Genomic DNA, 25,296 nt, shown 5'->3' with positions numbered 1-25,296 from the left:
AACAATAGTGGAAATGTTTCCTCTATGATAGTGTTATTGGTGATTTTACTTTTTTTCCTTATCCTTCCAGAAATCCCAGCATTTTTCAAATTTGTCTTAAAATGAGCATATATTTCATTATTTAAAATAAATATTATTTTTAAAGAATTCTCTTAGGTAAGTATATTCTTAAGATTTTTGTTGTTGGGGGATCCCTGGGTGGCGTAGCGGTTTGGCGCCTGCCTTTGGCCCAGGGCGCGATCCTGGAGACCCGGGATCGAATCCCACGTCGGGCTCCCGGTGCATGGAGCCTGTGTCTCTGCCTCTCTCTCTCTCTCTCTGTGAATATCGTAAATAAATAAATAAAAAATTAAAAAAAAAAAGATTTTTGTTGTTGTTGTTGTTGTTGTTAGCTGACAGGACATTTTAAAACACCCAGATATGACATTAAAATAAATTGTGTGTGCACTTGAAATAGCCATTTCCTTCTTACCTGAATCAAACATCACTTTAAGAAAAGTTTACCTTTCTTTAAAGACTGGGAGCATAAATTCTATAATTTAACAATGACAAAACTCTGATTTAAGGCCTATAACCAAATATCCTCATTTAAAGAAAGAAAAACAGCTACCAACGGCAAAGGACATATCTTTGCAGACACTACAGTAAACCTACATAAGTATCTAAAACATTAATTTTTTTTTTAAAGATTTTATTTATTTATTCATGACAGTCACAGAGAGAGAGAGAGAGAGAGAGAGGCAGAGACATAGGCAGAGGGAGAAGCAGGCTCCATGCAGGGAACCCGACGTGGGATTCGATCCCGGGTCTCCAGGATCGCGCCCTGGGCCAAAGGCAGGCGCCAAACCGCTGCGCCACCCAGGGATCCCTAAAACATTAATTTTTTTAATATCCACTAATTCTGCCTTTGCATTTCTTTCTCTTTTTTTTTTTTTTGCATTTCTTTCTCATAAGTTTATTTGTAAACATCAGTTTGCTTACAATATGCTGTAGAAACAGGGAATTTCTTTCTTTCTTTCTTTCTTTCTTTCTTTCTTTCTTTCTTTCTTTCTTTCTTTCTTTCTTTCTTTCTTTTTGGGGGGGTGGCTATCACTGTCTCCTTGTATATTTCCGTGCAAAGAATTCCACTATTTGCAGACCACTGAGCCAACTTTGTCTTCATGTAGCTGGCAGATTCTTGTGGCCTTCTTACAAACACACCTTCCGCCATGACTTTTTCCAGCAGTGAACCAGAGCTTTAGAAAACACCAACTAACAGCCTCAAAGTCAGGACAGATGAGTAGCTGCTTTGTCACATGAGAAACACATTTTCCTAAAAGGAATATCATTACTTTGTATTCACTATTCAGCTTCCAGCTGCCAAAAGCTAAGCAAGGTAGGTCAATATGACCACATTTGATTGGCTGGGCTGAGCCTTCTCTCTAGAAACATCTGCAGAAGTCCAGGCTAAAAGTTCACTACTAATTAGAATCACTATGCTGTACACCTAAAACTAACATAATATTGTATGTCAACTATATTTCAATTAAAAAATTTTAAAAAAGAAATTAAAAAAGAAGAATTACTGGATAAAATACAAGATATCCAGTTAAACTTGAATTTCAGACAAACGATGAATACATTTTTTAAAAAGATTTTTATTTATTTATTTATTTATTTATTTATTTATTTATTTATTCATGAGAGACACAGACAGAGAGAGAGAGGCAGAGACACAGGCAGAGGGAGAAGCAGGCTCCATGCAGGGAGCCCGATGTGAGACTTGATCCCGGGTCTCCAGGATCACACCCTGGGCCGAAGGCAGGTGCCAAACCGCTGAGCCACCCAGGGATCCCGATTAATACATTTTTAATACAAATTATGTCCCGCCCAAATATTGCACATGGCACTTCTCATGAAATATCTGGGCCATACTTTTAAAAAGCACTCAATGCTTATCTGAGACTTAAATGTACCTGGGTGTTACATACTTTTTATTTCCTAAAGCTAACAAACTTAATCCTAATTGATGCACTTAGAAGGTCTACAGGTCTTTTAGAGGATATAAGAATTGGTAGAAAGTTCAAACTTAATGACAACGGAAATGCTTAATATATTCAATCCTCTTTACACTCAAACCACGTAAACCAAAAATGTCCCCATTTTAAGTCTCTTAAGAAGAATCCATACACTGATCTCTGGGTTTTTTGTTTTTTTTTTTATGATTGTAAACTTGTTTTTTTTTTCCTTTTACACGAGGAAACATTTAAATTTTTTCTTAAGTTGTTATTCAACGCAATAAAGTACCTATCAAAAATGACAGATGCCTAGATCCTATCCCTGATATCAGAAAGTTGCAACCTAGAGAACCAGACAAAAGCACAAAATAATAGAGAAAAAGAGACCAAGGCAGTTCTCCTGTGTCCATGATCAGTGTGTACTGCGATCAAGAATAAGTGTCTAGCAACTATATAGTAATTTGTCAGCAGAAGTTTATGTCTCTTGTCTCCAAGAAATAAAAGTTTGGACTTGTATTTTGAAAGTCTACACTTCATTTTTTTCTAGTAATTTCTATCGCACATTACAGAGATATCAGCTGAGGTCAATTAGAAATAAACAAAAACCTGTCTTTCATGACAGTTTGAAAAGTGCTGATCTAGAAAATATTCAATTGTCTTATTTCCTTTCATTTCCACTTGCACATTTCTAGTGGTGGAGAAGTTGCATCGATGTGTTTTCTGATTGAGATACAAGGAATAATGAAACTCATATGAACTACAAAGGAAAAATGCAATTCTCTCAGATTTACTTTTCTTGTCTTCCTAACTCACTTTTTAAAAATCTATTCCTTACCCTCTAACCTATGTCACCTTCCTGACCCCAAGGACAATATTTAAGAGTACCAAACCCAAAGCCAGGAGATGTGAGACTTGTTGCTTGGGACCCTGGATAGAATGATTCCCCAGCCAAAGCCTCTTGTGTAAAATGTAGGTTGTAATGAGGTCATCTAAGGTCGTTTCCTAACTCCAATAGTCCATGATGCCGGGATGTGCTTGTTAAACTCCGATGACACCACATCATTTTAGCTCCAGGGATACACTGGCTGGCCCCTGGGGTGGATGGCGAGCTTCAGGCCAATAGCACAAGCTTGACATGCTTCAGCCAGGGGCTTTATGTGACGCCCAGCCATTCCCAACAGCTGTAGGCTGGGAGGCCCCAAGTCCAAAAATAGCCACACAAATTATGATTTCCCTTCTAGAGATGACATCTCTGTGAATGGCACTAAATCAAGGCCAAGCAGTTAGCCTGACACTCTAGCCAATGCCTCGAAAACAGCTCAATCCCTGGAAGTCTAGGTGTACCATCCATCCCACCCAGGGCTTTCAGTATTTGAATGTTGATGCTCATTCTGCAGTCAGGAAACATAATTATTCGTTTTTCTTTAAGGAAGTTTATGACCGAAGGTAATGGGGGGAACATAAATGTACTGACTGTTTACTGACACTCATAAATGCTATGAACACAGACATATAATTGTCTCCTGAAGATCTGCTCTTGTAGTGTAGAATCTTCATTTTTAGCAATTTAACTACTGAAAGTTTACCCACCTTGAGGAGAATTATTTAGTGGAAAATAAAACTTAGCACCTATTTCATTCCGTGCTCCAACAACTTTCATCCTTTCAGAAAACTGGCTTTCCCATAAAATTTGCAGAAGGTAGCTTGTTATATAGGGCTAGTAAAACTAAGAGGTAATTAGTACAAACCAAACCTCTAAATAATAATGTCAAGTTTTAACATTTGCAGAGTTCTGGATCAACATTAACTAATAACTCCTCTCTCTGTTTTCCTCTGTGAGAAAAAAACTTTGTTATTCACAAATTATCAAGATAGAAAACAAAACAAAGAAATTGGTTCTGGCTAATTAGAAAAAAAAAGAAGAAAGAGGAAGAAGAAGAAGAAGAAGAAGAAGAAGAAGAAGAAGAAGAAGAAGAAGAAGAAGAAGAAGAAGAAAAGAAGAAGAAGAAGAAGGAGGAGGAGGAGAAGTAGAAGAAAGAAGAAGAAGAAGAAGAAGAAGAAGAAGAAGAAGAAGAAGACGAAGAAGAAGGAGGAGGAGAAGGAGAAGAAGAAGAAAGAAGAAGAAGAAGAAGAAGAAGAAGAAGAAGAAGAAGAAGAAGAAGAAGAAGAAGAAGAAGGAAGAGGAGGAGAAGGAGAAGAAGAAGAAAGAAGAAGAAAGAAGAAGAAGAAGAAGAAGAAGAAGAAGAAGAAGAAGAAGAAGAAGGAGGAGGAGGAGAAGGAGAAGAAGAAGAAAGAAGAAGAAGAAGAAGAAGAAGAAGAAGAAGAAGAAGAAGAAGGAAGAGGAGGAGGAGGAGGAGGAGGGGGAGGGGGAGGAGGAGGAGGAGAAGGAGGAGAAGAAGAAGAAGAAGAAGAAGAAGAAGAAGAAGAAGAAGAAGAAGAAGAAGAAGAAGAAGAAAGAAGAAGAAAGAAGAAGAAGAAGAAGAAAGAAAGAAAGAAAGAAAAGGTAAGCAGCTCAGGTCAGAATTCAGCAAGTGCAAGCAAATGTTTACACCTGTTCAGAGTTAAGAACAATGGTCACTTATGACTAGGATGGACCATTAGGTCACACTGAGCTCATTTTTAGGAGACCGTCCAGGAAGGCTTGGCATTGCAGAATGGGAGAAACCAGTGTGAAATCCCTAGACTTTTGGATTACTGCTCTCCTACCTTAACTGCTGCAATGACAGGTACGTGTGTGTGCAGGGGAGGAGGGACAGAGACGCTGCAAGTAACTCAGTGTGTACATGGCCTGCCTGTAGCTCTCCCCCAACCCCCCAATGGGCAGCTTTGCTAAATTTGTCAGTTAACCTTGCCTTACCCCTTCCAGGAGTGGCCGTACTGTCAGGGTCCCCAGGATGTCACCTCTTGGCTAGCAAAGAGAGTTAAAAGTGAACCACTCCAACAAAGGAAAAAAATAACAATGCTGAATAAGACCCCTTACCAGGTCATCTCTTTTCCTTCCTCTCCAAATTCAGTAGGAAAGAGAATTGAGAGCTTGTCAGGATTAGCTGCATGGCATTAAACAGTCCCTCCCAGGGAAGGCACAGAGAAGAGACTCCCTGGTACCTTGCTTTGGGGAGTGGCCCATAGGAACCCAGTGTCAGCAAGTCTCCAAAAAAGCAGCATCTGGAAAAGGAGACATCTCGCCCAGAGATGCCTCTTTCTTCCTCCCCTCCCAGACCTTAGGCTGAAAACATTGAGTTCTCTTGGTCTATAAAGGAGGACATATTATTAAAAGGGCCATAGGGAAGCCCATCTATTTCTCAATGTCCTAGAATGCCATCCAACCATCTGGGGTCAGATGCCCATTCTTCATCTCTCTCTGACTAGGGGGTGGGAGGCTCATGCCAATGCTTGAGTTCATTCTGATTTTAAGATTAAGACAGAGTTTTCTCTCCCCTCCTGAGAGAAAGGTACACAGGTGTCCAGAGAGAGGGAAACAGTCAGGGACCACTGTGCTAATGTGGACCTGTGGATCTGGTGGTTTTGACAATGGGAAACCAAAGGTGGTTCTGAAATGGGATCTGGTGTCCAGATCCAGCTTACTTATTTTTGCTGAAAACTTTAAAAATTAGTTTCCTGGTAAAGAAACAATGTTGTGTCAAGGTCCCTGGAAAAATTAAACAGTGTTATTCTGTAAGGTCTTAATGGGAGGATCTATCCATTTTGACCAGGGATAAATGTATTCGATTCAATATGTTTGGTTTGGGAAATCTCTTTTTGTCAAACCCAGGATAACCAATTGTCCATTATACCATGTCCTTGCTAAGAGAAGCTGATGTAGAAATATTTAACCACCCCATCCATAAACATTTCTTTCCTCCCAGAGCAGAAAAAGGCTGATCTTCTCAAGGCCTAATGTTATTTATTTTCCAGTGAAGGGATATGATTTTTATGCCAGGTACAGTTTTCCTTTAGCATTTTTAAGTGCCTGCTTTTTAAGTGACTCCTAGAACTGAGATCCTGACCACTTGCCCTTGTTAAATATCTGGTGATCCTTTTACCCAACAGATGGGAAGGGCCTCCTGATATGCCCCTGGCCTAATTTCAATTTGGGTAATTGCATTCTGTCGACTTGAAATTTCCCCACCAGTTTAACCTGCCTGGGATATGGTGCCTCCTTCTCGGTCCTGAACTGCCTGGCGTGCCGATGGAGGCTGGGAAACACCTGGTGCATTCCACCCCAGAAGTGGATACATTTTAGTGGCAGGTGCAAAGGTTTTCTTCAGCTGAATACAAATTCTAACATAGGAATGAGCCTCTTGGATGCTTTTTATTTTTATTTTTCTCAATGAACATAACTTTCGCAGAACCAAAAATATAAAAGCATCCAAAGCATCAATATGAATGGAAAAGAAAATACATGCTCACTAAAACCAATCTATTGTGTGATCATTTTGCATTCCGTGAATCTTACAATGCTTCTAGATTTGAATGTTGACAATAAGGATAAATAATTCACATAAAGCAATCATTCCTTTTCTCAAAGAATTTTACACACAAATACATGTACACACGGGGGCACATGGGTATGTGCACACATCCTTCCATGCACGTATAGGGGTGTGTGTGTTTGGGTATACCAACTCTTACCTCCCTCTGGAGGGTCCTTTTTAGTTGGGAATAAAAACAGCTTTCCCCACAAAAATACCATGTTAGGCATTCTATGCATATCTTATTTGAGTAGGTAATACATTTAACTGTAAAGAGCTTATCTCCTGTAACAAACTGGAATCTTAGAAGGTATCCTATCCGTTTCTGTTTCCCTGGCACCTAGAACATAGTAGGTACTTAACTAATGGATTAAAATATAGACTACGTAGACAAACCTATTTAATCTTTAGCTCTAAGACCCAAAATGCAATTTAAGGACTGCAGGTCAAGGTATAGTTTTTTAAGGTACACCTTAAAACTCCGGGAACATTGGTGGCCCCAAAGTCACATCCCTTGGCTACCTGAGCTCTAGGAACAGTTACGTGCAAGCATAGGCTCACCTTGCAAACGACCAATACCATCTCTCAGAGGTGACTGCCAGAGATGCTGGTCTGCAGATTCAAGGCGAGTGCACCAAACCAACAGTAAACCAGTGGAAGATAGGGGCTAGTAGAGAAATGCTCCTGCCTTCCAGACTTCAGGCAGACAATCCTGGAAGTCCTTCCATACCTTCTCTGCATATCTCCATAAAACTGAATCCCACTGACCAACCTCAGTTTTTTTTTTCTTTTTCTGTAATCTTTTTCTCTGTGACCTTGATAACACACCATTGTATTGGACATTTCTCCTTCCCATCTTCCCACTCCCTTGCTCCTGCTTCAGGGAATCACCTCTCAAATGGACTATCTGCCCCCTTGCCTCAGGCTCCGAATTTGGGGGAACCCAGACTCTAATGACTTAGGACATCACCATGCTGACAGTCACACCAGCAGACTATCCACATATGAACACATAGAGTACCTATTCCCCCACCATTCATTTTCTTTCCCTATCATAGGACAGATAAGCCATACACCAAGACCACTCTGATATATATATAGGCTGACAGATTATATGCTATATTTATGCCAGGAAAAAGGAGGAGAACTAAGATTGTGCCTTGATGTATTCTAACCATATTAGTTTAGCTCTAAATATCTTACCTTACCAATGGCTCAAGAGGCATTCCCAGAGTCTCATAATTAGTAGGACAGTCCAGATTCTGCCTCATTTTAGCCTCTGCAGGTCATCATAAATTAGCTTAGAGGCCCCAAGCCTCTGTATGACTCAAGCTGACTTGAATCCTAATTTGTACTATGCAGCAACCTTAGCAATGCCACTTGCATGCTTAAGTCTTTTGCTCTCTTGGCCCTTGGAAAAAACATATTTGCAGTAGCACCTGTCTCTGCCATCCCTGTTTAGTGTAGATCATCAATGGGTAGTGTCCTAACCTAAGAATACAGCCTGATGAAGACTTGGGTCCACCATGTAATGACTATGCACGTCATGAAGCCAAGGGCGGGCTGCCACAGAAGAGGGCCAAGCCATCTTTGAGTTGACTGCCTCATACTCACTGGAGGGCTACCCTGTTGGCCACACTAGATAGAGAAATGCAGGGAATTCTCAGCAGTTTTGAAGACACCGGTGTTTAGACCTCTGGCTTCTTTAAGGGCAAATTGAGGCCAGTGCCTAATATAGTAGCCAGAGTGGGCCTAAGGTGAGCTGAGGGACCAGTCTTTCAGTTCATGGAAAGGACTGTAGTACCTTAAAAGTAGTATTAGAGAAGACCCATGAGGGATATGGATCATCCTTTGATTCTCATAAAATTGATGATTTTTTATAAGACTGTAAAAGCTCTACTTTCTCACTATAAAATGCAAAATTACATTAAAACAATTGTATAAAAATTACATTAAACATACATCTCTTGGGATCCCTGGGTGGCGCAGCAGTTTAGCGCCTGCCTTTGGCCCAGGGCGCGATCCTGGAGACCCGGGATCGAATCCCACATCGGGCTCCCAGTTCATGGAGCCTGCTTCTCCCTCTGTCTGTGTCTCTGCCTCTCTCTCTGTGTGTGTGTGACTATCATAAATAAATAAAAATGAAAAAAATTAAAAATAAATAAATAAAAGCTGCACTTAAAAAAATACATCTCTGATCCTATCTGATCCTATCACACAGAGGTAACAGCTATTAATATTTGCTCTATTTGTTTCTAGTTTTTCCTATGAATAATGAATATATATTTCTCTCTTTCTCTGTGTTGTCCCTCTGTCCATATATGTGAGATCTAGAAAAAAATATTGTATTTCTGTGCACTTCCTTCTTCTGACAACATACCATGAACATTTTCTTTGAACACAGCACTTAATGGGGGCATAATATATAATCATAATATTTTGTAATTCTCTGTTAGGGATGTATAAGGTTTTTTAATGTTTGTTATGTATAACCTTATATTTATATATATTTCATATATACATGTTTTGAAATCCGCCCCCCCCCTCAGTGTGGATTCTGGGATTCCTTTCTGCAACAAGGGCCAGATATCCATCAGTGGGCAGTGTCTGGGTCATCCACATGACCATGACAAGCCACCTTCTGTGTGTTGATATCTAGCCTCATGGTCACAAGATGACCACAGCAGTGTTGGCCACGTTATAATCGCCCACCTCAAGTGGTTTCTTCTTCCTCTGGTATCTTTTAAAAATGTAAGAAATCTTACTAAAGGCTCCTGCCCCCAACAGTCTGCTCCTCACAGTTCATTGGACAAAACGGGTCACGTGCAATTTCCCAACTCATTCACTGATGCAGATGGAAGGGTAATGATTGGTTTAGACTACGTAAGACACACCTCCCTCTGAGCCTAGGCAAAAGATCATTGGCTCCAAGCAAACAGCGGCATATGGCTGGAGAATGGAACATGTGCTGTGGACAAGAAGTGGAGTCCTCCTGAAAAGAAAGGGGGACTTAAAGAGGAACTATATTCAGGGAGGCAAGAAGCAATTGTCTCCAATATAAATTAAACTTGTTTCGTTATCTTCTCACCTACATTATCACGCTCTCTTCCCCGATAACATTGTCCTTCCTTAATTTACCAGCTAGACACTCCTTTTTAATCAAATGTGTGCTGGTTATCCATGAATCTCTAAAAAGTTAACTGAAAAATTAACATCATAATGATAATGAGTTTAAGGTCTTGCTCTCCTTGGGGGCATTTCTGTTCTAAAAGGCAGTTCTGAAAGATATAATCATCTTCACGATCTATAAGACCAAAGTAGTAATGGTAGTATGGCAGGCAAGAAAGGATTCAAGACCCACTGTGACCCTCCTACCTTGCTCACCTTCCTCACTCTGTTACACTCACACTGGCCTCCCTGCTGTCTCTCCAGGAAGCCAGGATACTTACACTTGGGAGCCTTTGCACTTGACTTCCCGCTGCCTGAAACAAGCTTTCTCTAGATAGCCTCAGGGCTTAATTCCTTGCTTCTTATAGTTTTCTTACCCATATGCCACCTTATTAAAGAGGCTTTCCTTGATCCTCTTACATAACATAGTACCTTCACTTCACTCTGTAGCCTATTACCCTACTTTCCACATATTTGGCACTTATAACCACCTGACATGGTATGTAGGTGTTTACTATCTTTCTCCTAAATAGAGAGTAAATCCTATGAGACTAGAGTTTATGTTTTTTTAGATTGATTTCTTTTTTTTAATTTATTTATGATAGTCACACAAGAGAGAGAGAGAGAGAGAGAGAGAGAGAGATGCAGAGACACAGGCAGAGGGAGAAGCAGGCTCCATGCAGAGAGCCCGACGTGGGACTCGATCCCGGGTCTCCGGGATCGCGCCCTGGGCCAAAGGCAGGCGCTAAACCGCTGCGCCACCCAGGGATCCCCGAGTTTATGTATATTCATTGTTCGTTCCTCTGAGCCTAGACACAGTGCCTAAAAAGCAGGCATTCCATTGCTAAACATTGATTGAGCTGCATCAGAATAGAAGCCTGATGGCAAGTGATGCAGAGCATTTTCTCATGTGCATGTTGGCCATGTCTATGTCTTCCTCTGTGAGATTTCTGTTCATGTCTTTTGCCCATTTCATGATTGGATTGTTTCTTTCTTTGGTGTTGAGTTTAATAAGTTCTTTATAGATCTTGGAAACTAGCCCTTTATCTGATATGTCATTTGCAAATATCTTCTCCCATTCTGTAGGTTGTCTCTGAGTTTTGTTGACTGTATCCTTTGCTGTGCAAAAGCTTCTTATCTTGAGAGACCACCTCACACCAGTGAGATTGGGGAAAATTAACAAGGCAGGAAACAACAAATGTTGGAGAGGATGCGGAGAAAAGGGAACCCTCTTACACTGTTGGTGGGAATGTGAACTGGTGCAGCCACTCTGGAAACCTGTGTGGAGGTTCCTCAAACAGTTAAAAATATACCTGCCCTACGACCCAGCAATTGCACTGTTGGGGATTTACCCCAAAGATACAAATGCAATGAAACGCCGGGACACCTGCACCCCGATGTTTCTAGCAGCAATGGCCACGATAGCCAAACTGTGGAAGGAGCCTTGGTGTCCAACGAAAGATGAATGGATAAAGAAGATGTGGTTTATGTATACAATGGAATATTACTCAGCCATTAGAGATGACAAATACCCACCATTTGCTTCAACGTGGATGGAACTGGAGGGTATTATGCTGAGTGAAGTAAGTCAATCAGAGAAGGACAAACATTATATGTTCTCATTCATTTGGGGAATATAAATAATAGTGAAAGGGAAAATAAGGGAAGGGAGAAGAAATGTGTGGGAAATATCAGAAAGGGAGACAGAACGTAAAGACTGCTAACTCTGGGAAACGAACTAGGGGTGGTAGAAGGGGAGGAGGGCGGGGGGTGGGAGTGAATGGGTGACGGGCACTGGGGGTTATTCTGTATGTTAGTAAATTGAACACCAATAAAAAATAAATTAAAAAAAAAAGAATAGAAGCCAATGGGACCTAATCCTGTGTAGTCATCTTTCTGTCATAACTCTGATGCCCACAGTAAGTCTAAGGAGGTCATATTTTCTTTTTCACCTATTTCCCTGTAGGCAAGACCTTCATTTTCCAGGATGCACTGTGTAGCTGTGTATGTCTTGAAATCTGAACAGTATCTATCTCTCTACTATGAAATAAAAGGCAAGTCCCAACTTAAGACACATCCTATAACTTGTAATACTATCTAATTAATAAAATGTGTTTCAATTCTGATTAAAATTTATCTTGAGTGCCAGAAATACTCATAAAAGCATATCTAAAAGCTACAAGGAAATAAGGTAATGTAATTATTCAACAATAACTTAAGAAGTACATTACCATGTGACTTGGAGCTCCCATCTAATGCTCTGGTTGAGACAGATACACACACACACACACACACACACACAGAGAGAGAGTTTTATTTTTTATTTATTTTTAATTTTTTAAAAATTTATTTATGATAGTCACACAGAGAGAGAGAGAGAGAGAGGCAGAGACATAGGCAGAGGGAGAAGCAGGCTCCATGCACCGGGAGCCCAACGTGGGATTTGATCCCGGGTCTCCAGGATTGCGCCCTGGGCCAAAGGCAGGCACCAAACCGCTGCACCACCCAGGGATCCCCTCCCCACACTGTTTTAGAGACTTTCAGGCAAAATGGTGATTTGAATATGTGGACATAATCACCCACATGAAACTATGAAAAAGCCTATATTTGACTTGGGAAAAGGACACGCTAGGAACCATATAGATGTACCAGAGAGCAGGCATGATTTCTGGTCATTTTGGTGTAAATATGCCAGATTAAAAGAAAGGCAACCACACCACCGTGACAGGGAAGTGAGAGGGAAAAAAACTAAGATAAATAAGAATGAGGTTCCAGCAGAACCTACATCACACTCACTGCCTGTGTGGAGACAGTGATGGTAGTGTATGTCTGGACTCTAGCAGCATCTCTGGGAAGACTAAGGTAGCAGACACCTTCGTGAGCAGCCTTCCTAGGCTTGTGTTATGCTAGCATAGCCCAGTCAGTGCTGAAGGGAGATCGGGGTACCCTGACCTCAGACTTTGACCTCAGAACAAGGGTATCCTTGCCTGTCAAAGAACAGAGCTCTGATCAGCTAACTCTTGGCTTCCTCACAAACTTGAGGAGTACACTGCTCAGCAAATCTCCAGGCAAAGGGGCTCTAGAGTGGCAAGATAGGAGCATAGCATGCATAAGCTGGTCCCTTCTCTGAAAGACTTCTGTAGGTCACCCCTCAATCTCTGATGGCACCCAACCCAGTTCTCAGTTCCATGTATTGGGTAATATATTCTATTTGTGGAATGCTATAGAACTTTCATTTTAAATACCATATTCTCAACTAAATATTCAAGGATGCATAATATGATACAGAATATCCTCATGTCATGATATATGTTGTATTAAGTGAATGAAAAAGTGCATACATGAGTCAGGGGTATTGGATTACAACTTCACAATATTTTATACATACAGCACACACATAAATCCATACAAAAGTAGTAGAAAGATATACTCCATTATGGTAATAATAACCAAAAAAAATTCTGAAGTTATCTTTATTTTTCTTTCTATTTTACATGTTATGAGAAAAGAAATTTAATTGGCCCTTCATTCCAAATATTTCCAGAACCTATACTCTATTCACCACTGCAAATACCCCAGTCAGAAGCACCATCATTTTTCACCTGGATTAGTGCATTAGCCTCCTAATAGGCCTCCTGGCTTCCATTCTCATAGTCTATCCACTACACAGCAGCTAGAGTAAGTTTTTAAAAATGTGAGTCAGATTCCTCTGCTCAAAACTCTCCGGTGGCTGCATATCATACTCATTTCATAAACCTCTTTATTACTTTACATATTTCTCCTGCTATCATCCTTGTACAGAATCTAGTAAGATAAGATGGGTCTTCTTTCCAGTCTTCAGACTTGCCAAACATCCCCTTCTATTTGCACAGGCTGTTCCTGCTGCCTAGAACACCCTTCCTTTCAATAGCACCATCTTCAAGTCTTTAATGCCTCCTTTCCTAGCAGCCTAGCCATCGCCCCAAACACCCTCTTCCTCCCTCCTGTAAGCAAGATTCCACAACTTACTTTCTTGGGGCCATGTTGCAAAGTTACAGGGAGTGAGATTCTCATAAAGTAGAATGTGAACCATGCCCTCTGACATTGTGAGCAATGTAAAGACCCCACTTTATTTTACTCTCTCCCTCCCCCTGTGAGACTGTCAGCTGCATGAGGGCAGAAATGTCTTTAGCAGTTATGGCTTTCACCACAGTTTCTAGAATAATGCTGGCATGTAGCACCTGCTACTGGATGAATGAATCACAGGATAGTAGGAATAAAAGTGATTTTTATTTTCTTCTGTAAATGATCTCTGTTTCCCCTATTATTTATAAAAACTAGAAAATAATTAGTAAAAAGAAAAATGTATACTACTACTCATTTCATTTCTCTTGCTCTTAGCCTGGAAAGTAAATTTCTTCTGGACTCACACTAAAGAACAACTAAAGAAGATTATCTGTTTAAACTATCATTGAATCAAATACCCAGTAAAGCATCTCTAAGCTCTTCAGTTATTTCCATGGGTTTTCCTCACTCCCACTGATTTTGGTGTAGTTTCTGATCAGTCATGATGGTAGGAGATGACCCAATTTCATAACATCTGAAGCTATTCAATTTTTCTATGATATGATTCCATCATGGGCCAAGTCGAATGGTCCAGCAGAGAGATGCTCTCACATTCTCTTAAAAGGTTATCCTTTGGGTTTTCTTTTAAGATAGTGTTTCTTAGGAGAAAAATTGAAGCTTATATCTAAGGACATACTATACGATGAAACTTTTTCTCTGTTACGAGTCCTCCTACCCTCACACGTGGCAGAAAACATTCTGAAGACTCAGACTTTCAGCTCTAAAAATGTTAATGACCAAGTGCATTTGAACCCATCTTTAAATCTGCTTTTAAGTATTTTTAAAGTCAGTTAAGGTATTAACCCACTGAAAATTTTGATAATTTGCAAAATATCTCTGACCTGACTCTCTGACAATGGTAAATAAAACCAAGCCAACAAACAAAAACCATATATGAGATTCATCCTTTGCCACTCTTTGCTTTATTTAATATTGCAGCAATTTCCTCTGTAATAAACAACTCAAAATCGAGCAAAGACATACCAACCATGGAGGAGAAAATGAGTCTGGTCAGCAGAAATATGGGACCTACCTTTAATCCTTTAATAATGGTCCAGAAAATAATTTATCTCGTGCTGTTATTTTGTATCTGGCAGTTCAACCAAAGACATCATTCCGTCCTTAGGAGGGAGAATCACTTTTACTCTAGCCTCGGTGGATAGCTTTATATAATTTATATAGTTTTTAATTTTGGTAATAGCAACTAGCTGGCTAAGGCAATAAGCCCTTTTTAACAAAGACTAAATAAAGAAATCTCTCATATTTCAATTAACTAACTGAACCAAATCATAAAGAGCACGACTGTTTCATTTCATTTGGCTGTTGCTCAAAGAATGTTCACTCAAAAAAGTTTCATTGTTAATATTTATAATGTTCACACTAACATAAACATTATAACTAATACTATAATGTTCATACTAATATTGGAAAATTAGAAAAACACAAATCTGAGATAGAAGGGCCATCACACCAACTAAAACTCTTGTTTTTATTGAATTAATGGTGTTGTCCTTGGCTTTTTACCTCTAGAAATGTGGCAGGTGCCAGGCAAGCAATGGGTAGGAATGAAAGATGGTGTGTCATACAAAAGTACACATGAGTGGTCCCATTTATTTAAAAATCTTGAAATTATCAATAGTCTCACTGGTTGTATGTTATGGCTGCAGATTTTTTAAGTATACAGGTGATAACACTATTTTCAATACCATATATATCATTCTTGCAAATCATAGTAGTCATTGAGTAACAATTGATAAATATAATTAATCTTTTCTTAGGACACATAATGATTGTGTATGAGAACATCATATAATTGCCCTCAATTAGATATAAGTTTCAAAAATTATTTGTAAATTCTATCAAAAGTCCATCCCTCTGATCAACTCACAAGTACATATAATTCTTACAAACACTTGCATGTACTATATTATTTTAAAATTAGTAATAATTGGGATCCCTGGGTGGCTCAGCAGTTGAGCACCTGCCTTTGACCCCAGGAGTGATCCTGGAGTTCCAGGATCGAGTCCCACGTCGGGCTCCTCGTGTGGAGTCTGCTTCTCTCTCTGCCTATGTCTCTGCATCTCTAATGAATAAATAAATAAAATCTTAAAATAAAATAAAATAAAGTTAGTAATAATTATTTTAAATAACCCATTATAGAAATTATTTCTAAGAGATTAAACTTATTAATAATCTAATATTGTGAAATTCTAAATAAAAACATCTTTCTACTTGTCATTTGGTCATCCATATTCATAAATTTCCAAATTTCATGCGCACTTTTTTTAAATTTTCTTTTTTTTTTAAATTTATTTATGATAGGCACACAGTGAGAGAGAGAGAGAGGCAGAGACACAGGCAGAGGGAGAAGCAGGCTCCATGCACCGGGAGCCCGACGTGGGATTCGATCCCGGGTCTCCCGGATCGCGCCCTGGGCCAAAGGCAGGCGCCAAACCGCTGCGCCACCCAGGGATCCCTAATTTTCATTTCCGCATCTCTGAGAGCAGGTTGTGTCACATAATGGATGATATGAAAGTACCGCACACTAGCTTAATAGGATGCCTTTTGTTCTCCTTCCCAGTTGGAGCGATAAAACATAAAATGATGATGTTTCTTGTAATCGTTGCTTCTTGAATTCAATGAACTATAGGAACAGACACTGTTTCCCTGGCTCACTAACTAGGTTTGTCGTATGATATTATACCTGGCCGAAAGTTGGTTAACTATATTCCAGGACAGATGGGTCCCCGGTCCCACACGCGAGGGTACTTAGCACTTCGCCTGGCAAAAAGCAAGCTTTCAACCAATGAGAACAACTGCCTTCTTTGGCATGAAATATCTGAGTATGTGGCGCAGATGCCGATCCTGACTCTGCTAATCTCCTTTATTAAATTCCTGTCCCCAGGCCCTTCTCTTTTCTGGAGGCGTGCTTTGGTCTAAAAAACCCCCTTTACCCAGAGTAGCCTGGGAGGTTGCAACTATCTGCCCCCCTGGGTGGGGGGTGGGCGCGCGCACGTGACCAGAGTAGACAATCCCAGCTCTTTTGCCTACAGGCAGGCGATGCAACTGCTTCAGAGCTTCTTCCCCAGGGAGAAAGCTAAACTGGACTTCTGAAAGCAGGCCCTTGCCTAACGCCTCCCCGTCCTACTCAGCTTCCCTGACTCAAAGCTTTTCCGTGAGAGCACACCTTCAGTGAGTCACTTCTACACGAATCACAAGAGCTTCTAGACAGCCCTGCCTAAGAGCATGTTTGCGCAGGTTTCGGCTGGGTGAGGTTTTCTACTGGTGTCTACAAGAGGTTTGGCCAGCATCATCGTCTGAAAACAACCAGTTGAGCCTTAGGGAACCAGACCTAGGGATTTACACGGCTGCCCTCACGGCCTCAGGGGGAAACAGATACGTAAATGAACAATCACAAATTAGTAAAATGCACATAGATGAAGGGTGCTAAGAAATACCGGAGAGAAGAGTGAATAATGATGCTGGGAAGTCACTGAAAGCTCTGTTGAGAGAGTTAAATTTGGGTTCAATCATGAAGACATGAAAGTGGCTGAGATTTGCTCAGGTAGACAAGGGGTAAGGCTGAACCAGAGAGAAAATGTCATGTTTAGTTAAAAGAGGTTTGAGAAACATGTTGTGTTCACAAATCTGCACGTAATGTGCTAAGAGGGAATAAGTTGCAAATTGGTACAAGATGAATGTGTGTCTGTGCATATGCACATACATAGAATTACATAGAATTTTCGATCAATTACGTGATGGAGAACCGGAGAAAGATAAGTAGGAAAATGACATAGATTTCTTTAAAAAATTTTTAAATTAATTATTTTAGTTTAGGTGAAATATGGATGAGAAAAAAAACTCAAAATGTATAACATGATATAAACATTTAGTTAAAGAAGATTCTAGCAACAATATAGAGAATGTAAGGGAATGGAGTGGATCTGCAGGAGGAAAAACCATTTGAACGATGGGAGTAAAGGTGCCAGAAACTCTGCAGGCTGGGAGGATGCAGGCTCTAGAGGAACTGGTCTGTAATTAAATCTACTTATACACTCAGATGTGTTGGGGTCATTCTATTTCTTGCACTTAGTAGGTAAGTAGGCGGAAAGCCAGACCCCCTACATCTTTCAGGATAGGTCAGAGAGTATGGGACTCCACGTGAGAAGGGCAAAGAAAAATTCTCAGTCATCCGTCAGGTCCTATTATCAGCAACAGGATCCCTCTGTGAAAAAAAAGACATTTGTCTCTCCAATGGGGTGAATGTTTCTGAATCTCCAGCTCTGTGAAACCATTCCCACGCAGTTGATATCTTCCATCTTTTCTTTATATTAAAGGGACTTGTATTCTTTGATTTCTCTGTAAATCACCATTATGCTTTTGACAGGCACACAGCAACCCATTACAATATCCCAGGGAAGAAGTGATAAGGGTTAAACTAAGACAATGATCTAGGGAAGGAGAAAGGGATGGGAGGATCACGATGGGGCACTGAAAGATTTATGTGGTAAAAATAAAATAAATGCAAACTGGCTATCCTTTGGAAGTAAGATAGGCTAAAGTAGAAAATACCTATTTATGCCACCTTAAAAATCTTCATGCTCAGAAATGTCACAGTGTTAGCACACTAAAATAATATTAAATAGCTTCTTGTTTGTTAAACCACAAAAGTGTATCAGTTTGCAAAACTCAATTCGAGAGAGGCAGATAAGGAAAAGGGAAATAGAGAGAGACATAAACAAAAGCTATCTTCCTAAATCATAAAAGTAAGATATGAACATTTAGCTAGGTCTGAAAGCTAGGAAAACAACAAAAAAGGTGTCATTTTTCTCTTGTAAAATTTCATCATTAAACTCTGGGTTTGCTAACTATGGCCATGAATCATAGCTACATGGCACTGATGCTACGCTACTCTAGTCTCCTCTGGGAGAGGCCACTATGCCATTGTGTTATGACAGCAGGTCTGAGCCCAGCCAACATTGTCTAAACATTGTCTTAGGCATCCAATGACCCATGCCCTCCTGCCAAAAATTCACAGGCTCAGCTGTGAGTTGTATCCTCCTGTAAGCAAGTTGTTAGTGACTTATCTTACTAGGAGGGAGGGAAAAGGAAGCAAAGATACTCCCCCTTTGACCAAGGGAAGTGCCTGGCAATGCTTCTTCTCCTGAATGCACATGAGTGTAGACAGATCCCCTTTATATGGGACGTCTGGGTGGCTCAGTGGTTGAGTGCCCGCCTTTGGCTCAGGGCATGACCCCAGTATTCTTGGATCCAGTTCCAAGTCGGGCTCCCTGCATGGAGCCTGCTTCTCCCTCTGCCCGTGTCTCTGCCTCTCTCTCTAGGTCTCTCATGAATAAATACATAAAATCTTAAAAAACAAAACAAAACAACAAAACAAAACAAAACAACCCAGATCCCCTTTATAGAGCCGGTACACCCATCCCCCAGCTCCTGTGCATAAGAGCTCACAGCTGCCCTGCCTCCGGATAATTACCCAGAGTCCCCACTTTCCAGAGAGAAATACTTTCTAATATGACTTAGGTTCCAGGACCCCCAAAGATCAGGACAGAGCTGATTGTTTTCCCCTGAGAGCACATCCTTGCTTGACTCTTTTCTCTTTCCTATTCTGCTTCCCTCACTTCCCTGATTTATTTATTTTTTTCCCATTTGCTTCCTGAAAAGCACTCTTACAGTAAATCACTGAGACCCAAATGTCTCCCCCAAGGCCTGCTTTTAGGAAACGTGACCTAAAATAAAAGGCTTAACAATAATATGGCTGACCTAAAATAAAAAATTGGCAACTGAGATTTTCAGCAAAATAAGACAGGGAGAACACTATTTGGTGGTAATATTCATAATCCTAACAATACTGGCAAAAGAGAAGAGATGCTTATATTTCATTAGGTCTCAAGATAACATGATGGTCCAACAAAGAGGAGTTATGTAGTAATTATCCATGACAACAGCAACATCACATCAGCAAGGCAGACTAACAATTACATGTTGTTTTCCTTTGGAATTGTATTGACAGTAATACAACACTTGTACCACATCGTTCTATTTGTATGCCATTAAGTATGTGACCTTGAAAAGAAGTTGCTTAATCTTTCTGATCCTCAGTTTCCCTATCAGCAAGATAAATTTAAAATGCCTTCTTCCTGTAATCATCATGAATATTAAATGAGAGGCTCCAGCAAAGCAATTAGCATAACACTTGGCTCTCTCCAAATATTAATTTCCTTCCACTTTCCTACCATGTCACCATCAATTAATATTTCTTTTTAACGCACTGGCTGTATTGTACCGTAATCAACACTAAGATTTAATCTAAGTTTATTCTTTTATCATTGTTCAAGGTGATGTGATCAGTATGAGAGATTATTTCCCATGCTTCTGAGAACAAATTATGGGAAACTGACAGGATTAGCTCATTTACTATAGTGGATATTTGTGTTTTTGCTTGCCCAGCATATCTCTCTCTCTATCTCTCTCTCTCTCATGTTTATTTAGTGCTGGCAGCATGCTAATTTTTCCCTGGGGAAGTCCCTCTGTATTTCTAAATTTTTATTAAAGATGGTCTCCCACCCATAGGAGGGCTGGGCATCTGACTCAGCTGAACCAATCAGATGTATTTCCCAAAACTGTTTGTCTTGAGTGACCACAGGATGCAAAATGGTTGACATTTCTTCCTCATCACAGTGATGCTCTGAACAGAATCCTCATTAGTTCCTGCTCCTTGATCTCTCAAATTCAGCTCTTCTTTGAGAGGCCTTTGATTTCACAATCTACTTATCATTTCAATAAATGGCTTCTACTGCTGTTAGCCAAAGATAGTCTCTGTTGCCTGCCACCAAATGAGCCCTATAAACAGTGATGCTTAAATTTAAAAAAAAATTCAAGAATTTCAAATAAATCTTTAAAGATGGACTTAGGACTTTACATTCTAAAGTGGAATGCTTTAAAGCAAAGAAGAAGAAGAAGAAGAAGAAGAAGAAGAAGAAGAAGAAGAAGAAGAAGAAGAAGAGAGGAGGAGGAGGAGGAGGAGGAGGAGGAGGAGGAGGAGGAGAAAAGAACATTCTCAATTTTATTTGAAGGGATCAATATCGCGGTTATTCATAAATATATATGTTTTATATATAGGATCATTTGCCAGTTCTGACACCAATGGATGATATATCTTAATTAAATATGTTTTACATTAGAAATATATTACACATGATGATAAATTTCAGATAACCCGATGCCACTTTCATGTTTCACTTGTGTTTTAAAACATATGCCCCTTCTCAAACTAAAAATTAATACAATAGCAGATTATAATATCCCTACTAATATATTAGCAGATTCAGTATTCCGTAAGTACTAATGATATTATCAAATCATAACTAAATTATGGTAGAATAGGAGAGTATCCCAGAACTTCTGATTACAGATGAATCACTATAAAATTAACAATGTACTATCCCATAGAGTATGTTCTGGTATCTATTATTTATCTGTCAAAGGGGAATTAATAGGGTATCCCAGATCCTGAGTCACACCAGGATGATTCTCACAGCTCAGGGGAGTATCCCTTCTAGACATACCTTCTATCCATCCCACACATATTATTACCATATTGCTGTCCCACTGCTAACCTACATGCAAGTATGCTTAGACTCGGTAGGCAAAGAGACCAGAGTCTCTATGGAACTCTCAGCAGGGCAGCTCCTGGTCCAGGGAAATGTAAGCCCATGGTATTCTGGAGATCAAGTGCAGGTTCCCGAGGTGCCGCGACATTCTCAGGACAGCGCACTTTGCTGTTTAGCCACTTAGAGCTCCAAGTTCTCCTCCCCAGTCCCTATGTTACTCTATCTCCCTCAGAGAAAATACTTCAGGTCAAGTCTGTGCCATTGCAAACTCATGCATCTATTGAACAGACATTTATTGCTTGGTGGTAATGTGTCAGGCTCCCAGCTGGACTCAGAAAAACAGTGGTGAACAGAACCGATGAAATCCCCACTTTCACATTTGGATGTGAGTGGCTGGGATGGGCAAGAAGCAGGTAAATAAGTAGACTAACTAGACAATTCCAGATAGCCATAAGCACTAGGCAGAAAATAAGGAAGGTGAGTTGATTGAGAGGGAACCATTTGGTAGTGACAGGATGGTTAAATTTAGTTTTGGTGATTAGGAAGGGTCTTTCAGGGGAGGTAGCCTTCTTGTCCTATGACTGTGCCAAAGAACTATATAAACAGATTTAAATTTTGTGAGAAGAGCAGAGGACATCAAAACACACCCGCAATGTACTGGTTATTATAGGGCATGTGTCCCATCGGCCTGTACCCATCTGAAACACACAACTACTGCTATTTGAAATGTCAGTATCTAGGATATGATATCCTCCTCCGTGCCCACTCCTCATTTTTTTTGTTGTTGCAATTATATTAGCTTAAAGGAACTGTGTATCGAGATTTAGCCTCCAGATTCTTACCCAAATTCCTACAAAGTAGTAATATTTGAATGAGTAGAAAAAAAAAAAAAAAAACCCTTAAGAGTTGTCTTGGTCTCCTGTGAGCTTATCTTTATTGCTGGATATTCTAAGACAACGATTTCATTTTCTGTTTCTCTTTTTGATGAGGAATGATCAATGGTTTTTCAAGTAAGGATTTTAAAATAAATGAAAAACAGCTCCTTTCTCTAAAAATTAAAAAACAAAATCTTGAGCAGCCCAGGTGGCTCAGCGGTTTAGTGCCGCCTTTAGCCCAGGGCATGATCCTGGAGACCCGGAATCAAGTCCCATGTCAGGCTCCCTGCCTGGAGCCTGCTTCTCCCTCCCCCCTCTTTCTCTCTCTCTGTCTCTCATGAATAAAAAAATAAAATATTTTTAAAAAGTAAAAAAAAAATCTTATTCAATATTTATTTCTTTAATGGCGTTTCAACATAGTATACTATAGTGTCAAGAGGAAAATATCTATTGCCAAGGTAAAGTACATGGCGTGTACTAATACCTTATGGTTGAAAGAGTGAATATATGTGGTTTCTCATTCAGACTGCCCCCACCCCACTAGTTTGACTTAGACAAATTCTTCATTCCCTAGAGACCACCAGCCTGATCACCTGGAGAAAGAGAGGTTACATCAGATGGTCTATAAGGTCATGTCCAACCCTACAATTGTATGACTCAATAACTCAGCTGGCTATTCCCGATGACATAGTTAAAATGACATTGACTTTAGAGCCTACATTTCGAGACTGGGTACCTATGGCAAGATAAAGCATTCAAGGAGCCAAGCTGGCAATGGGACTTGAGAAAGGCAAGTGGAAGCAATGCTGTTGCTGGCAAAGACCCAGGTTTGGTTCTCCATGCCACCTCAAATCATTCCAGACCAAGCTCATAGTCACAGAGACCCAGAGACCAATACTCACTTGGGAGAATTCTTTAAAAAGAAGAAAAGCACTTCACTAAAATACTACCCTACCTGCAGCTTTGTTCTCAGATGGACCTGAGGTCAGAACCTGTGCTAAAGGCTAACCCAGATCTCAGGAAGACATCTAAAAGCCTCAATCTCCACATCTATAAAACAGAAAATAAAAACCGTATTTCCCTCTTTGAGTTTTTGTGAAGATTAAATAAAATAGTGATTGCAAAGCACTTAGTATAGTATCTCTTATTATTCTTTTTCTTAAAGATTTATTTATTTATTTATTTATTTATTTATTTATTTATTATTTATTTATTCATGATAGACATGGAAGGAGGGAGGGAGAGAGAGAGAGGCAGAAACACAGGAGGAGGGAGAAGCAGGCTCCATGCTGGGAGCCCGATGCAGGACTTGATCCCAGGACTCCAGGATCACGCCCTGGGCCAAAGGCAGGCACCAAACCGCTGAGCCACCCAGGGATCCCCATCTCTGATTATTCTTAGGAATTTTTATAAACCTCTCTGACCTTTGGACATAAAAGAATCTGCACTCAGGCTCACCTACACCATGCTTTGGAAACATTAAATCATTCCAACAGCAAGTCAAAAGAATTTCTCAGCAGGTAGCAATTTACTTCCTTGAAGTTAAATTCAAATGTTTTATTTTATTAAAACAAGCAAAACAAAGGTAACAAGGTTCTATTTCTGCTTTGTAGCTGAACATGTATGTATGAATGTAATTGTAGTTGTGCTCCATAAATCTGACAGCCATTTTCAAACTTGATTGGTAGAGTTTATGCAAGTGTATGCAATGCACATTATGCTGTACTCTTTCAGTTACAAATGATATATAAATACAGGAGGATGAAAATTTAGAGAACCACTCGGAGACCCACAAAACACCAAAAACAACTTCAATATATAGACTACAAGCCTGGAATACCCACAACCTTGATGTTTATCATTGGTCATGCTGAGCAGGCAAGCCTTTGCTTTCTGATCTAATCAACTTCAGAATGATTGTGAAGCCAACAGCTGTGTCAGAGCAATTGGAAAAATAGATTCAGAACAAAGGGGAAGACCCATCTCTCTAGGACATCTCCCTCTGGAACACATGCTAAGCTTCAATGGAATGTATAAATATTTCATTCACTATTTTGTACAACATTACTCCTATGATTTATATGTCCAACCCATTACTTTTAAAAGAACATTGACATACCCTTTGAACAGTGCCTCCTCTAACCTCCCTCTTCCCTTACTTAATGAGCTTAGGGGGATTAGAACCCTAAGTAGAATCTTTGCCTGTTCCATATAACATCACAGGTATATTTATATACCAAAATATAAAGTCATTTACTTTCATTTTGTAGAAGTGTAGCTTCCCTTAGGACAGCTGTTATCTGGGATATTTTCTGTTTTGTGTTTTCTTTCATGATATTTTGAGAAGGACAGAGGCATGAGGAGGTACTGAGATATTGTACTTCCTATCCCTATTGCATCTGAAGGGAACAGGAAGATAAATAAAACGACAGGCATGTAGAGGAAGAGTGGGAAGAGGAGAACTGGTTGACCCTGCTAGAAGGAGCTGCAGGTCCACAAGCTGGCTTGCTTTCACAACCTCACAGTTGGGCCAGTGGCTTCAAGGACACAATTGACCAGATAGACATGGCCTCCTTCAATTGCTGATTCCTATCTTTGCAAATTTTAAGGAATTCTAGAGTTTAAGTGGATTGGGATCAATGCAATTTATGATTAAGCATGTTTTGGTGATTTTTACTTTCTAATAATGTGTATACTTAAAAATCCAGAAAGATGTGGGCCAGAACACTACTCAGTATCTTTCAAGTCAGGAAACACAGGATTTAAAATATATTATTTATGTTTTAATAGTAAGGTAACACAATTTTTGCTAACCTCCAGACAGTTGAAATAGCTAAAAAATTAAAACAAGGGGTCAACAGTTCACCCAGAAAAAGACCACAATAAATAGTCTATTTTTTTTTCTGTTACCAGATGTTTTGGATATTCTCAAGCAATCCCGATCCCCTAAATAGAACTCGTCCTTCACTGATAAGGAATAAATGCTTTAGGGGATCCCTGGGTTGCACAGTGGTTCAGCGCCTGCCTTTGGCCCAGGGCGTGATCCTGG

General features: G+C 39.9%; 2 protein-coding genes across 9 annotated transcripts in view; one reads left to right on the top strand and one right to left on the bottom strand.

The window, feature by feature from the left end:
* The window catches only part of LOC144309688 (MAM and LDL-receptor class A domain-containing protein 1-like), a 40,669-nt gene extending 28,941 nt beyond the window's left edge, over positions 1-11,728 (top strand). Inside the window, exon 4 of the mRNA XM_077890792.1 lies at positions 11,604-11,728. The gene's annotated coding sequence lies outside the window, so the exon portion shown is untranslated. The remainder of the gene's footprint in view (positions 1-11,603) is intronic.
* A 3,488-nt stretch (positions 11,729-15,216) lies between these two features.
* LOC144309681 (ankyrin repeat domain-containing protein 26-like) overlaps positions 15,217-25,296 on the bottom strand; it is a 157,200-nt gene continuing 147,120 nt past the window's right edge. For 7 of the 8 annotated variants that reach the window (XM_077890777.1, XM_077890781.1, XM_077890778.1 and 4 more), the window contains one exon: positions 15,217-15,846. In XM_077890777.1, the coding sequence (XP_077746903.1) occupies positions 15,664-15,846 (183 nt within the window). In that variant the 3' untranslated portion in view covers positions 15,217-15,663. The remainder of the gene's footprint in view (positions 15,847-25,296) is intronic. The other variant, XM_077890772.1, reaches the window with a different exon arrangement.

The sequence above is a fragment of the Canis aureus genome, unplaced genomic scaffold (assembly GCF_053574225.1).
Source record: "Canis aureus isolate CA01 unplaced genomic scaffold, VMU_Caureus_v.1.0 ptg000163l_RagTag, whole genome shotgun sequence".
NCBI lineage: Eukaryota > Metazoa > Chordata > Mammalia > Carnivora > Canidae > Canis > Canis aureus.
This window is presented reverse-complemented; position numbering and strand designations above follow the sequence as displayed.